The sequence below is a fragment of the Balaenoptera physalus genome (genome assembly GCF_965194825.1).
Source record: "Balaenoptera physalus genome assembly, chromosome: 1".
Lineage (NCBI taxonomy): Eukaryota > Metazoa > Chordata > Mammalia > Artiodactyla > Balaenopteridae > Balaenoptera > Balaenoptera physalus.
The window spans coordinates 130571689-130588646 of record NC_138882.1 but is presented as its reverse complement, the minus strand read 5'-3'; the positions used below and the strand labels follow the sequence as shown (position 1 = coordinate 130588646).

At 38.9% G+C, this 16958-nt stretch overlaps 1 protein-coding gene across 1 annotated transcript in view; it reads left to right on the top strand.

Annotated features, from left to right (window-relative positions):
* ACADM (acyl-CoA dehydrogenase medium chain) overlaps positions 1 to 16958 on the top strand; it is a 50255-nt gene that overhangs the window by 8395 nt on the left and 24902 nt on the right. Inside the window, exons 2-6 of the mRNA XM_082420677.1 lie at positions 1159 to 1246; positions 3427 to 3524; positions 3641 to 3710; positions 4342 to 4442; positions 5427 to 5507. Coding sequence (XP_082276803.1) covers positions 1159 to 1246; positions 3427 to 3524; positions 3641 to 3710; positions 4342 to 4442; positions 5427 to 5507 — 438 coding nt within the window. The remainder of the gene's footprint in view (positions 1 to 1158; positions 1247 to 3426; positions 3525 to 3640; positions 3711 to 4341; positions 4443 to 5426; positions 5508 to 16958) is intronic.

Sequence of the window (16958 nt, the reverse complement as noted above, 5' to 3'; positions counted from 1 at the left end):
TGTTCTTCCATCTGGTACATAGTCTTATGCCTTTGCATTTTGTCTTTCTGTGAATGTGGTTTTCGTTCCACAGGCTACAGAATTGTAGTTCTTCTTGCTTTTGCTGTCTGCCCTCTGGTGGATGAGGCTATCTAAGAGGCTTGTGCCAGCTTTCTGATGGGAGGGACTGGTGGTGGGTAGAGCTGGTTGTTGCTCTGATGGGCAGAGCTCAGTAAAACTTTATTCCACTTGTCTGCTGATGGGTGTGGCTGAGTTCCCTCCCTGTTGGTTGTTTGGCCTGAGGCGACTCAGCACTGGCACCTACCTGGCTCTTTGGTGGGGCTAATGGCAACTCCAGGAGGGCTCACACCAAGGAGTACTTCCCAGAACTGCTGCCAGTGTCCTTGTCCCTGTGCTGAGCCACAGCCACCCCCCACGTCTGCAGGAGACCCTCCAACACTAGCAGGTAGGTCTGGTTCAGTCTCCTATGGGATCACTGCTCCTTCCCTGGGTCCTGATGTGCACACTACTTTGTGCCCTCCAAGAGTGGAGTCTCTGTTTCACCCAGTCATATTGAAATCCTGCAATCAAATCCCGCTAGCCTTCAAAGTCTGATTCTCTGGGAATTCCTGTGCTTGTTGCTGGACCCCCAGGTTGAGAAGCCTGACCTGGGGCTCAAAACCTTCACTCCAGTGGGTGGACTTCTGTGGTATAATTGTTCTCCAATTTGTGAGTCACCCACCCAGTGGTTATGGGATTTGATTTTATTGTGCTTGCGCCCCTCCTCCCATCTTATTGCGGCTTCTCCTTTGTCTTTGGTAGTGGGGTATCTTTTTTGGTGAGTTCCAGTGTCTTTCTGTTGATGATTGTTCAGCAGTTAGTTGTGATTCCGGTGCTCTCGCAAGAGGGAGTGAGTGCACATCCTTCTACTCCGCCATCTTGAGCCAATCTCTCCACATTGCATTTTTTAAAAAAAGAATTTCCTTTATGATAGGTGTTCAATATCTGATAATTGGCTTAATACAGAAGTCAAATTATGGTTGAGGGCATTTAAGTATTGACTTAAACTGTGTTCTTGAATATGGTCAAAGAAGTTGTTCTACTCACTTGTGTTGTCAGTATTCTATTTGACTCATGTTTAATTTATCAAATTTATTGTAATAAAATTGGTCTTTGCAGGTACTGAGAAGTCTTTCTCGCTTTGACTGGAGATCACAACATACGAAAGCTGTCCAACACCGTGAACCTGGATCAGGATTTAGTTTTGGTATATGTTCTGTGTTTTTATTTTAAACTTTTTTTTGTTGTATGTATGTAGCTTTTTACATGTATTTATCTGGAATATGTTTGTAAACAAACTCAGTAATGTCTGTCAGTGAATAGAACCAATCACCATCCACAGATGGTTCACAGTTAGTCATACCCATTCTTCCTGATCTTGTTTTCTTCTCCAGCATAATACCCTATACATAAATCTGTATTAGCAGCATACATATGTATTTCTGCCATTTTTCTTAAGTATATATCCCCAAATAAATAACAAATTCACTGCTACATATGACTAGTCTTCAACTTAGAAATGAATGCAACAAATACTTCTTAAACACTTATTAGATACAAAGTGCTAGGTGCCTGCTAATAAGCTGAGCCTGTTTTGTCCATAATATATCTGAACTGCAGTTTGGTGCTAGTAGATGTGGTTCTCAGTTTTGGGATCAGGGAGCCATGTGGTGTCGGAGGGAAAAGGAATAAGAGTTTGCTTCCCCTTTCTCTCTAAAATGAAGACCCCACCCAGGCAAAAAATTTGAAAAATAAGCCCTTTCTTCAGCATCCTTTGCCCCCTATAGTGCTTCTTGCTTCAAAATTATTACCTTTCCTCTAGTTAAAAACCCATTTTCTCAGTTCACTTGGTCTCAGAAAATAGTTAAAAGGCAGCTGAGATAATTAACTCACACCCAGGTAGAAATAACAAACTCAAAACTCCCTAGGGTTATCATTTTTGGTTTTTATTTTATTTTTTAAGATTGTTAGCATCTTTATAAAGTTTTTTTTTTTTTAATAATTAAGTGAAAATTTTGAAACAGCATGAGGATAGCAGTTTGGGACACTGGATCTTATTTTCTTATTGAGATGTTAGCATAGGTTTGGTATGGTTGCTCTTTAGTTTCAGTTTGTCATGTACAGATTCATACTCAATAGTAAGAGACTAGCAGGAGAAATCTGTGGTGGTTTGCCGACTGACAGAAGATGAGATAGATATAAGTGTTTAGGAGGGAGATTGTGGAGCTCAAGAAAAGGAATAAGGATAACACCTATGACCAGTTGCACCTGGTTGTTTAGCTATAAAATGGGGATAATATCTACAACACAGGATTTATTTGAAGATTCAATTATATGACATATGTGAAGTCCTAGCACATAGTAACTGGATCAAAGTAGGTTCCCAAATAATACGTAATAGATCCTTGCCTTCCCTCCCCTTTACCCACTCACAATTTTGATACGAATTGGCCCCAATTTTAGAAGTGAAGTTGTGATGTAGAGAACACTAGACTGAAACGCTAAGTATAGTTTTATTGCTAATTCACTGTAAGACTCTGGGGCTATCGTTTCCTCAGTCTGGGCTTTTGTTTCCTTATTTATACAATGAGAGATTCAACACCGAATTTCTAATGTCTTTTACATTTTATTTCATACATCCCTATAGAAATGATTACTATACTCCTAAACATTCTTGCTCATTCTTGCCTTTCTGCCTTTTTTCTCATTCTTCTTGCCTGAAATACCCTATATCTTTTAAAAATTTTACCTATCCTTCGATAGTATGGATTTTAAAAAGTATGGTGGTAATTGGCTTCTGTCCTCGGTCCAGTCACCGTATTCACTTCATTAATTTGAGAAGCTTTCCCCCCACTTTTGCCAGTTGCTTTGTGCTAATTTATAAACTTAAATTATCTGAGTCTAAAGGAGGAGTAAAATTGAAATTATGATATTAGTATTATATGATATTTTGGAACAAGTTTTATTGGTTTATGGTCACTGGTCATGTTTTACCTCCCTAATTAGATTGATTCCTGAGATCAGGGCATTGTCATATGTATTAGTTTTATTTCAGTGTTAGTCAGCGTTTGATGAGTCTGCTTTGGAACTAATAATAAGTAAGAAAAATTGTTTTTATCTTAACACTTGGAAGAGGAAAACTCAAGTTTATATCTGTTACTCATTTGTAAAAGCTAGAAATCTTACCTACCTTTTTGGCATGAGTATTGATATAGATTTATTCATATAGCACAGTGAAATCTTGATTAGTCTGAAGGCACACTGTAGTCTGACTTTCTTGTTATCAAGGTTTAAAGTCTCCATTATAAATATAAATTTCCACATACTTACTTCATTTCCCTCAACTCATTGTCCTATTTTAATGTTTTCTAAATAACTTTCCCTTAGCGTTCACTGAACAGCAGAAAGAATTTCAAGCTACTGCTCGTAAATTTGCCAGGGAGGAAATAATCCCAGTTGCTGCAGAATATGATAAGACTGGCGAGGTAGGTTTATGCATTTTAAGGAGAGAAAAATCTTTGACATATTTTACAAGATTTTAAATATAAACAGATTTTAAATATAACTGGCTTTTATCTTTATTATTATTTTTTTCTTTCAGTATCCTGTCCCACTAATTAAAAGAGCCTGGGAACTTGGTTTATTGAATACACACATTCCAGAAAGTTGTGGTAAGCTTTCTTTACATTTTTAATCCTAGAATGCCTATGTACAAGAAGAATTTTGAAATTCTATTCAGTCATTCTTTCAGATATTTGTTGCCATTAAATGGCTTTCTACCTTTGTGCCCCTGTTCAGACTTCAGTATTTGTCAGCTTTTAGAAGCCTTGTACTCAACACTTAGAGGCATTCTTCCTTCTTTATAACTGATTCCAATGTTAACTTGATCCTAATCCTTGGTAACTTCTCTCTCTACAGTTAGTTGATTTGTTGCATTTTAATTCTACCTTTGATTTTACATTTTATTGAGACTTTCCTTTCACTCCTTTCGTCAGTCAAAAGGTTAAAATTTTAGCAGAGTTGAATCAAGTTTTTACAAAATCAAGCTGAAACAGGAAGACAGGTCCAGATTACAAATAGTAAGGGAATTTTTTGAAATTTTAAAACTTATTTTAGAGAAGTATACTTTGTTACTGTACTAGCCAGAAAACTTTTAGTTTCTAGTGTTATAGATACTGTATTTGCAAATTTGCTGTTAAAATCAATTAGGTTATATTGGAAGTAATTTAAATAGTTCACCCTTATTTCTGTTGAGGTGTGCTATATATTATAATGGGCTCTTAAAACATTTTGATACTGTAGGAGGTCTTGGACTTGGAACTTTTGATAGCTGTCTAATTACTGAAGAAATGGCTTATGGATGTACAGGGGTTCAGACTGCTATTGAAGGAAATTCTCTGGGGGTAAGTTACCTAGAAAATGAATTGCTTAACTGAGCTGTTGTTAATGAAATAGTACTGCTAAGTTAGGTTAGCTGGTGGAACACAGTTTTCTTTAAAAAGGAACACAAGATTCTGCAGTGAAGCCTGGAGTTCTTTTCCATGAGTTGATCATTCTGGCTGTTGTCTTTAGTACTCGGAGTCCTAGCTGTCTCTGTGGGGAAACTGTACACTTTGGCTGTGGCTTCAGTGGCAATTCTTAGGTAAGGGCATTCAGGAGAAGGATTGGGATGGCTTGCTGCCACTGCTGGCAATGCTGAAATTTAATGAGTAATTCTTAGGACACCTGATCATATATACCATGTCATTTATTGTAAATTTAATTCTTTTTTGTTTGTTTGTTTATTTTTGGCTGCATTGGGTCTTCGTTGCTGCGTGCAGGCTTTCTCTAGTTGCGGCGAGTGGGGGATACTCTTCGTTGCAGTGCGCGGGCTTCTCATTGCGTGGCTTCTCTTCTTGCAGAGCACGGGCTCTAGGCGCGTGGGCTTCAGTAGTTGTGGTGCACGGGCTCAGTAGTTGTGACTCGCGGGCTCTAGAGCACAGAGTCAGTAGTTGTGGCACACGGGCTTAGTTGCTCCGCGGCATGTCGGATCTTCCTGGACCAGGGCTCGAACCCGTGTCCCCTGCATTGGCAGGCGGATTCTTAACCACTGTGCCACCAGGGAAGTCCGTAAATTTAATTCTCTACTTGTGCATCTTACTACAGTAGATTTTTATATATTATGTTACCAACAAGTCCTATATAACTTTGTTTTATGAAAATACTTGGATTAATAGATTTATATCCTCGTGGTTTTAGCTCTCTAACTTAGAGGCAGAATAAAGGCCAATTCTTTGGACTTACCCTTGGGGGAAAATAGTTCTCATGTTTTGAATTAAGTATTTCAATTTACATACCTAATTTTAAAATATCTTGCTTTTTTAATATCACTTTTCTTTGGTTGATAGCAAATGCCTGTTATTATTGCTGGAAATGATCAACAACAAAAGAAATATTTGGGGAGACTGACTGAGGAGCCAATGATGTGTGTGAGTATGTGTAGTTGCTGCTTTATTTCACATTTAAAGAAGTGAGTAAGTGTGCTCTTTTTCCTTTTCAGTCTGTACGTATACACTGGGCTACAGCACATTAAGGCAAAAGCAACATATTTAGGTACAATGATGTTTCTGGGATGCCAGAAAGTGTCATAAAATAATCCTCTTGCTTATTTCCAGAAGAAAGGTACCTAATTATAATGTTTCTGGGATGCCAGAAAAGTACCATAACAATCCTCTAGCTTATTTCCAGGAGAGTAATAGCTACTTAATGGAGCACTCCGGAGCTCTAGAACTGAGCGGTTGTGTCAGGAAGTTCAGATGGAATACATGACAGTAGGTGTTTGAACTAGTAGTTTCTTGAACTAATAAGAAATTAATATGACTGAAAAGATAACAGTTTGTTTGTTGAATGACTGAGTGACTTCAGGAGGATATTTATAGATTTTATTTAATTTTCTGAGAACTACTCAACAGATTTTTAAATTGGAATTTATTTTGGCCATGCCGTGCAGCATGCGGGATCTTAGTTCCCCAACCGGGGATCAAATCTGTGCCCCTTGCAGTGGAAGCGCAGAGTCTTAACCACTGGACTGCCAGGGAAGTCCCTAAATTGGATTTTTTTATGAAAGATATTCTTATACATTTTACACACATGCATGCTGCAGTTCTCTTCTGAAAGTGACTTTACATAGGATTTTTCTTTCTTTTGGTTATTAGTCAAACAGATTTCAGTCTAGGGTGTGATTATGATACCAAAATATAGTAAGTTGTTATCATTTTGAGCTAACTGTGAGAATTGGTCTGAAAGAGTACAAAGTAGTATTTGAAAATAAATGTTTTTTATTTATTTCAGGTACCTAAATTTCAGGTAAACTAATGAAGACATTTATATGTATTTCCTACTTAGTTGTCAATTTGTTTCAACAGGTGAGAGTTACTTAGTAGGCTAATTCTCAATATTGTCTAAGAATTGTGTGAAACATCCAGATTCTTTTCTTATAATGTATATAATATTAGAAATAGGCTAAAAAATTGTAGCATAGAGATGCTTTGGAGAACCTAACTTATACACTGATATGAATATTTGTAATTATCTTACTGTTTATAAATAGGTATTTCTAAAATATCAGAGTCTTTAAAAGTAGTTCAAGTATTTTAGTCTGTATGTGTCCCTAGGTCTGAAGTGGGTCTCTTGTAGACAGCATATATACGGGTCTTGTTTTTGTATCCATTCAGCCAGTCTGTGTCTTTTGGTGGGAGCATTTAATCCATTTACATTTAAGGTAATTATCGATATGTATGTTCCTATTCCCATTTTCTTAAATGTTTTGGGTTTGTTATTGTAGGTGTTTTCCTTCTCTTGTGTTTCTTGCCTAGAGAAGTTCCTTTAGCATTTGTTGTAAAGCTGGTTTGGTGGTGCTGAACTCTCTCAGCTTTTGATTGTCTGTAAAGGTTTTAATTTCTCCATCAAATCTGAATGAGATCCTTGCTGGGTAGAGTAATCTTGGTTGTAGGTTTTTCTCCTTCATCACTTTAAATATGTCCTGCCACTCCCTTCTGGCTTGCAGAGTTTCTGCTGAAAGATCAGCTGTTAACCTTATGGGGATTCCCTTGTGTGTTATTTGTTGTTTTTCCCTTGCTGCTTTTAATATGTTTTCTTTATATTTAATTTTTGATGGGTTGATTAATATGTGTCTTGGTGTGTTTCTCCTTGGATTTATCCTGTATGGGACTCTCTGTGCTTCCAGGACTTGATTAACTATTTCCTTTCCCATATTAGGGAAGTTTTCAACTATAATCTCTTCAAATATTTTCTCAGTCCCTTTCTTTTTCTCTTCTTCTTCTGGGACCCCTATAATTTGAATGTTGGTGCGTTTAATGTTGTCCCAGAGGTCTCTGAGACTGTCCTCAGTTCTTTTCATTCTTTTTTCTTTATTCTGCTCTGCAGTAGTTATTTCCACTATTTTATCTTCCAGGTCACTTACCCGTTCTTCTGCCTCAGTTATTCTGCTATTGATCCCTTCTAGAGTATTTTTAATTTCATTTATTGTGTTTTTCATCGTTGCTTGGTTCCTCTTTAGTTCTTCTACGTCCTTGTTAAATGTTTCTTGCATTTTGTCTATTCTGTTTCCAAGATTTTGGATCATCTTTACTATCATTACTCTGAATTCTTTTTCAGGTAGACTACCTGTTTCCTCTTCATTTGTTAGGTCTGGTGTGTTTTGACCCTGCTCCTTCATCTGCTGTGTGTTTTTCTGTCTTCTCATTTTGCTTATCTTACTGTGTTTGGGGTCTCCTTTTCACAGGCTGCAGGTTCGTAGTTCCCATTGTTTTTGGTATCTGTCCCCAGTGGCTAAGGTTGGTTCAGTGGGTTGTGTAGGCTTCCTGGTGGAGGGGACTAGTGCCTGTGTTCTGGTGGATGAGGCTGGATCTTGTCTTTCTGGTGGGCACATCCACGTCTGGTGGTGTGATTTGGGGTGTCTGTTGCCTTATTGTGATTTTAGGCAGCCTCTCTGCTAATGGATGGGGCTGTGTTCCTGTCTTGCTAGTTGTTTGGCATAGGGTGTCCAGCACTGTAGTGTAGCTTGCTGGTCGTTGAGTGAAGCTGGGTCTTGATGTTGAGATGGAGATCTCTGAGAGATTTTCGCCATTTGGTATTACGTGGAGCTGGGAGGTCTCTTGTGGACCAGTGTCCTGAAGTTGGCTCTCCCACCTCAGAGGCACAGCCCTGATGCCTGGCTGGAGCACCAAGAGCCTTTCATCCACATGGCTCAGGTTAAAAGGGAGAAAAAATAGAAAGAAAGAAAGAGGATAAAATAAAATAAAATAAAATAAAGCTATTATAATAAAAAATAAGAAAAAAATTATTAAGAAAAAATTTATTAAGAAAAAAAATTTTAATTTTTAAAAATAAATTTATTAATTTTTTATAATAAAAAGTAAGAAAAAATTAAGAAAAAAATTTATTAAGAACAAAAAATTTTAAATTTTTTACAATAAAAAAATAAGAAAAAAATTATTTTAATTTTTTAAAATAAAAAATAAGGAAAAAATTATTATGAAAAAATTTATTAAGAAAAAAAAATTTTTTTTAGTTAAAAAAAAAAAAAAAAAAGGAAACGGACAGACCGAACCCTAGGACAAATGGTGAAAGCAAAGCTATACAGACAAAATCTCACCCAGAAGCATACACATATACACTCACAAACAAAGGAAAAGGGGAGAAATTAATATATCCTGCTCCCAAAGTCCACCTCCTGAATTTGGGATGATTCGTTGTCTATTCAGGTATTCAACAGATGCAGGTACATCAAGTTGTTTGTGGAGTTTTAGTCCGCTGCTTCTGAGGCTGCTGGGAGAGATTTCCCTTTCTCTTCTTTGTTCGCACAGCTCCTGGGGTTCAGCTTTGGATTTGGACCTGCCTCTGCATGCAGGTCGCCTGAGGGCGTCTGTTCCCCGCCCAGACAGGACGGGGTTAAAGGAGCAGCTGCTTCGGGGGCTCTGGCTCACTCAGGCCGGGGGGAGGGAGGGGTACGGATGCGGGGCGAGCCTGCGGCGGCAGAGGCCAGCATGACGTTGCACCAGCCTGAGGCGTGCCGTGCGTTCTCCCGGGGAAGTTGTCCCTGGATCACGTGACCCTGGCAGTGGCTGGCTGCACAGGCTCCCGGGAGGGGCGGTGTGGATAGTGACCTGTGCTCGCACACAGGCTTCTTGGTGGTGGCAGCAGCAGCCTTAGCATCTCATGCCCATCTCTGGGGTCCGCGCTGATAGCCGCGGCTCGCGCCTGCCTCTGGAGCTTGTTTAGGCGGCGCTCTGAATCCCCTCTCGTTGCACACCGCGAAACAAAAGGCAAGAAAAAGTCTCTTGCCTGTTCGGCAGCTGCAGACTTTTTCCCGGACTCCCTCCCGTCTAGCTGTGGTGCGCTAACCCCTTCAGGCTGTGTTCACGCCGCCAACCCCAGTCCTCTCCCTGGGATCCCGAAGCCCGAGCCTCAGTTCCCAGCCCCCGCCCGCCCCAGCGGGTGAGCAGACAAGCCTCTCGGGCTGGTGAGTGCTGCTCGGCACTGATCCTCTGTGCAGGAATCTCTCCGCTTTGCCCTCCGCACCCCTGTTGCTGCGCTCTTCTCTGTGGCTCCGAAGCATCCCCCCTCTGCCACCTGCAGTCTCCACCCGCGAACGGGCTTCCTAGTGTGTGGAAACCTTTCCTCCTTCACAGCTCCCTCCCACTGGTGCAGGTCCCGTCCCTATTCTTTTGTCTCTGTTATTTCTTTTTTCTTTTGTCCTACCCAAGTACGTGGGGAGTTTCTTGCCTTTTGGGAGGTCTGACGTCTTTTGCCAGCATTCAGTGGGTGTTCTGTAGGAGCAGTTCCACGTGTAGATATATTTCTAATGTATCTGTGGGAAGGAAGGTGATCTCCGGGTCTTACTCTTCCGCCATCTTGCCCAGACCCCCAGTTCAAGTATTTTAAACATTTCTTTGGCAGTTTTGTTATTAATATCTTAAGTATATGTAAAAATGCATTCACTCTAGTCCCTAAATTATTCTAACTTCTGAATTAATAAAGGTTTACTGTATATTTTCCCCCTTCTAGTGCATAATATTACTCAAATATGTATCTAGTGCAATTGATGTATTCAAAATATGAAGCCAAGGGTGAAAATGAAAATAGTCAATAGGTATATTAATGAAAAATATTGATTAATTTCTACTGAGAGTCAGTTAACTCTCAATAATATTTATAAAATTATACTACATATAATGTGTTTTATTTAAACTTTTTAGAATTAACATTTTAAAAACTTTCAGATTGTAAAAATAGTATAGAAGATTTAGAAAGGTATGAAGAAGAACAAAAACATCTGTAATCCCTCAGATATGAAGTTAACTGGTATAACTGTCTTATTGTATACTCTATTAGATTTTTAATACATATAGATGTATTTTTCACTATTAAGGTCATATTATATATGCAGTTTTACATCCTTTTTAACATAACGTGCATTTTCTGATGCTCTACTTCTTTTTAAATACTGTGATATTTATGACTACATAATATGCTATTTAATTGATGTAGTATAAATTATTTCACTATTCCCTATTGTTGAATATTTAAATTCCTTAGATTTTTGCTTTTAAAAATAATGTTGGACTTCCCTGGTGGTGCAGTGGTTAGGAATCCGCCTGCCAGTGCAGGGGACATGGGTTCTAGCCCTGGTCCGGGAAGATTCCACATGCTGCGGTACAACTAAGCCCGTGCACCACAACTACTGAACCTGCGCTCTAGAGCCCACGACCCAACTACTGGGCCCGTGCACCACAACTACTGAAGCCCATGTGCCTAGAGCCCGTGCTCCACAGCAAGAGAAGCCACCACGATGAGAAGCCCATGCACCGCAACGAAAAGTAGCCCCTCCTTGACGCAACTAGAGAAAAGCCCGCACGTAGCAGCAAAGGCCCAACGCAGCCAAAAATAAATAAATAAATCAAATAATTTATTAAAAAAAAAAATAATGTCATGGTAGGGGACTTCCCTGGTGGTCCAGTGGTAAAGAATCCACCTTATAATGCAGGGGACGTGGGTTCGATCCCTGGTCAGGGAACTAAGACCCCACGTGCCGCAGGGCAACTGAGCCCGTGCGACATAACTACTGAGCTCGTGTGCCTCAACTAGAGAGCCTGCATGCTGCAAACTACAGAGCCCATGTGCTGTGGAACCCACGTGCCTCAACGACAGAGCCCAGACTTCCTGGGGCCTGTGCCCCACAACTAGAGAAGAGAAAACCTTCACGCCACAAGAGAGAAGCCCGTGTGCCACAATGAAAGAGCCCGCATGCCTCAACAAAGATCCCACATACCACAACTAAGACCTGACACAGCCAATAAAAAATAATAATAATAATAATAATAATAATAATGTCATGGTAAAAATTGATACAGAAAAAGATGACAAGTTTTTGGATTTAATTTACAGTTACAGTGTTAGTGCATGTTCATAAGACTTAATCTGTTACCAGATCATGTGATCAGTTATACTCTTGCTGAGGAAAGTGAGTACAGAAATAAATCAGGGTGATACTATAATTATTTTTTAATACCACTTAGTGCAAAAACATTTTCTAAAAATCAAAACTAATTGTATTATTGCATATATATTACACATATAGTATTAAAATATCAATAATAAGTTAGAAACCATATTTCTTTTTCAAAGATTGGATTAAATCTTTTAAAAAGTATATACCTAAAATATATGCAGTATTAGACAACCAGAAACAAGTATTAGACTACTAGGACAAGCTTGTTATGGGCAAGACATTCAGTAAACTTACTTGTCCAAACATGGTCTTAGAACTCAGAAGTGTCTGAAAAAGCATAACAGTGGTAAAGAAAACTCTGGTCATAAAACCATGCGTTTCCAGTAGAACTGAGAAGTAGCTGAAATGTAGCTGAACACTGAACTTGGGGTCCCAAGACCTGGCTTCAAGCCATATAATAGCAATATGATCTTATACAGTTACTTAGCCTCAAAGTCTCTCCTGTATTTTCTTCTGTATTGTTATACACACCTATTTTGGTCGTATAACATCTAAAAAGGATATAGTAAAGATAAAACAAAATGCTTATGTTTTTATAAGAATATCTTCACATAGTGTCCCTTTTGCAAAAATATAGTAGAGAAATTTCTTTCATACCTAATGGCCAGGGGATACTTTGTTTTTCTTTAACTGCCATTCATTCATCCATTCATCTACTCAATATCTGAATTCCCTGCTATATGCCAGATTTCAGCTTATGGGCAGTTTACACTTGTAACTACAGTATAGTATTTTTATTGTTTTGGTAAGTAGGAAGCACAGAGCCAATTTTATAGTCCTCCATTAGTAATTATTTGAACCTCGAAGCATGTGTTGTAGTATATTATTCTTTCCGGTTTATCTTTATTTTCACTTCATTCCTGATTTTTTAAAAAACATGCGTTATAAGAACTACCTCCAGTCACTTTAGAGTGTAAGGCAAAAAAGAAAAAATTAGTAGAGAATGAATGCAAAATTGTTTAGTAAACTATACAAAGATAAGGTGGTGGTATCATCACTAAGAAAGAAAAGTATAATGTTCTACTGATTCTTTTAAATATTTGAATACTGTGTACCAGGTGGACTTGGAATAAAACAGTGAATAAAACTGGGCTCCTGGGACTTCCCTGGTAACACAGTGGTTAAGAATCTGCCTGCCAATGCAGGGGACACGGGTTTGAGCCCTGGTCCAGGAAGATCCCGCATGCCGCAGAGCAGCTAAGCCTGTGTGCCACAACTACTGAGCCCGCGTGCCACAACTACTGCAGCCCATGTGCCTAGGGCCTGTGCTCTGCAAGAAAGAGAAGCCACCGCAATGAGAAGCCTGCACACCGCAACAAAGAGTAGCCCCCGCTCGCTGCAACTGGAGGAAGCCCGTGCACAGCAACGAAGACCCAACGCAGCGTGCCCCCCCAAAAAAATAAATCAAAAAAAACCCCACCAGAACTGGGTTCCTGCTCATAAGTTAACAATCTGGTAGACCCTTAGATCCTTACCCAAAATGTATTATTCATAGAATTATAGAATTCATAGAATTTTGCAGATTAAGTAAATAATAAATTCTTCATAAATAAATAATTATGCATAAAAGAATTTTACTAATTTGCTTGACTTAAGAGAACAAGTTGCACTGGAAACAAAAGTGGCTTCTGCTGAAAGAGCATTATAAAATTAATTTTACTTACTAGGAAACAAATAAGACAAGAACAACTCTGAAGAACCAGCCATTTTGCATAGAAACACACAAACTCATACACTTCATAAGTTCTAAAAACTATGCCCTGGGCTTCACTGGTGGCACATTGGTTAAGAATCCACCTGCCAACGCAGGGGACAGGAGTTTGAGCCGTGGTCCGGGAAGATCCCACATGCTGTGGAACAATTAAGCCCGTGTGCCACAACTACTGAGCCTGCGCTCTCGAGCCTGCGAGCCACAACTACTGAAGCCCTCGTGCTTAGAGCCTGTGCTCCGCAACAAGAGAAGCCACCGCAATGAGAAGCCCGCGCACTGCAGTGAAGAGTAGCCCCCGCTCGCGGCAACTAGAGAAAGCCCGCGTGCAGCAACAAAGACCCAACACAGCCAAAAATAAGTAAAAATAAAATAAATTTATGAAAAAGTTTAAAAAAATAAAAACTATGCCTTATTATAAAACAGAGGAATGTCTAATAGCATATTTCAGAGGAAAAAGATTCCCAAAGTTACTTAAAATAAAATTTTGGTAAAGAGTTATCTTTTCTGGACAGTTAATTTGTATAATACTTTTTTTGTTGTGATGCTGAAAACATCTTTGAGCATCTAGGTAGAAGAGTAATGCAGTTAACCTACATGACACCTGAATCTCCTCTATAGCACACCTGTGAAAAGGCCATCTAGCTCATGTTTTCATGTCTAGGAGTCTCAACTTCCTGAAGCAGCTCCATTTGGGAGTGTCCCTGACTGTTAGAAAGCTCTTCTAGATTGCATGCTCCTGAGGGAAAGGATTGTGTCATTTCCTTTTATAATTTCACAACCTGATACCATAATAGGTGTTCAATAAGTTTGAATAATTTCACACTAGTTTTCTTCTATCAATTCAAATTCTCTCCCTTGGCTCTATAGCCCTTCAGGTATTTTAATATGGCTGTCATGTGGATCTTACCTTTTCTAAGCAAATTAGCCCCAATTTTTTCATCTTTTCTTCATACAACACAGTAAAGTCCCACCGCCTTCTTAGTAATCACTGACTCAAAAATATTATTATAGAGCTAAATATAGTACTCTAGGATGGTCTGATGAGTACAGAGGAGCATGGTTCCATCACTCTTATTTTAGATGCTTTTTTTTTTTTAATATCCCCTCCTGGCCTTGCCCCCACCGCCCACCTTCATTTTAAACTGGAGCTGATTCAAACCTGCTGCTCTTGGAAATAGGCCATCGGTATAGTCTCCAACAGAAAGGTGATCTGCGAGGGGATGTGAGTGTGAGAGAGCAGGGCAATCAGAAAGAATGAGAAAATGAGACAAGGGAATGGAAAAGGTGAATAAACAGAGGACGATGAAGGAGGGAGAAAGACTGAAAGATTAAAATGTTGGGCTCAGTGGGGAGCTTGAAGAGAAGGGAGTTGCTGAAAGCCTCGAGTTGGAGCAAGTCCAGAGCTGATCCTTCTGGGCCCTGTTCTCTCTCACAGATCCAGAGGGTTGCAATAAAGATGCGTCTCTTTGAGATTTTCCAGGTCTCTTTCCCATAAATCTGTGTTTTCTTCTTAATTAAGGTCTTCTGGACCAAAGGTGTCATCCAAGAATTGTGTAAGGAACACAAAGATAGGAAGAGGTAGATACTATTCTTTTGTAAATATAGTATTAGCACTGTTGATTTACATAAAGCTTACTCTTGACTTAAATTGTCAAATCAGTCTCCGCATCTCGTGTTAAGTTTTGGTATATTCACTGAGTAGTCTATTAAGTCTCCAGTTCCAGCCCTTATCTCTCCCCTGACCTTTACCCTCCTATATGAACTTATCTATTAGACATTTTTTCCTAGCTAGACTCAAATATCTTAAGCGAAATGTGTCCCAAACCAAATTATTTTCTTCCCACTCTATAGTACTGCTTCTCTTCAAGATTATCCCTAATTGGAAGCTTCCTAAACTAAAAAATTGAGTCATCATAACATCCTCTTTAGCTCCCCAACATCCTGTTTAGTCATTGTGTCCTGTGGATTTCACACCACAATTCTAAACTTCATCGTATTTTCTTGCCTTATCTTGCTTCTTAGTTTAAGCTTTTTTTCTTGCATAATTTGTGTCCCTAACTCCAGTCTTATGTAGGTATTTATGCCACTTACTAGATCTGTGAACTTGGGAAAATTACTTAACCTCACTGTCTCAGTTTCCTTATTTATAAAATGTAGATACCTAGCACCTGTGTCATAAGGATTATTGTGAGGTTTAAATGAGTCAAGTACTTAGAACAGCACCTGGAAGATAGTAAAAAGTTATTATTATTATCTTCCCTTAAATCTGTCCTTTATACTTCTGTAATAATAAACTATCTAAAATGTAAATCTATCACTTTCCTGCATTTACAAAAACATTGTGTTTCCATTTCATCAATAGCAGTGGTATCTAATATATTTTTTTTTAGTTTGGGTACCCGTTTTAGAATCTGACATCCTCAGAAAAATGCATATATATTCCTCACTTTTGCACGCTAGGCTGCTCTGGATTTCCCTGAAGCCCAGGTTTTGTGGCACAATAGCAAGTGTTTGATAAACTTTTGTTGAATGCATAAAAGTCTGCTCTCCTTAGCATGGCATACACCTCAGCCTCCAGGACCAGGTCCTGCCTGCCTTTTTAGCCTCTTTTCATGGCTTTCAGTTTCATACTTTACATTCCAGTACTGAACTGCTAGTACTTTGCCTTGTACAACTGCTGTTTCATTCTTCCATGCCTAGATCTGCTTGCCTCACTTATTTGTCCTTCAAGACTTACCTCCTTCAACGAGTATTACTTATTATTCTTCATCTTCCTTACCACTCATCACCTCCCACCCCCTACAGGTCTAAGTAGTCATTTCTAATGTCCCTATGTCCCTTAATACTTGGAATTAAAATTAACTGTTAAGGTTTCTCTCTTTGGACTATAAGTACCTTAAGGGTAAGGAACTTGTGTCTAGGCCTTGTGTTCCCAGTACCTGTCACTCAGTAAACTTGAATGAACTTCAGCTACCCATTGCTTGCCTTCCACCACTCCCTTTATCCATTCTGCTTACATCTTGTCACACATCTGTTGAAGAGCCTTAAGAGGCTCCCCTTTTTCCACCAGATAAAATTTCAACTTCTTAGTGTAATATAAAGTGTTCTTTGTCATCTGTTCCCTTCCTTTCTTTCCAGACTAATTTCTACCATTCCCTTACATGCACAGAGTATAGATGTTACAGAATCCGGTACTTTTGTATCACAAACACTGGGTAACCCTGCTTCTTATCTTGGTATCATTCCATATGTATTACTTCTTCCTGGAATACACATTCCCCCTTTTCCTTACCCCCTAAGAATTCCTTTTCCTTTTTGAGACTTAATTTAAGCATCACCTCTGGGAAGCTTTCTGACACCCTAAAGCTAAGATAGTATCTTAAGCCCATTGTGTGTGACTTTAATATTTAGATATATAATTACAATATAATATTCATCTCCACTGCTACATTGTAAAAATCTTGAAGATAGGATGTCTTTCATCTCTGGCTTTTCCATCTCCTCCTTCATAACCTGGTAAATGGTAGATACTACTAAATAAATGTTTGGATGAATGAGTTTGTGTGAAATTTACTTAACTTGGTTGAAGATACCTAACATTGTAATTTTTGATATGGTTTATTGGTATCCTACATC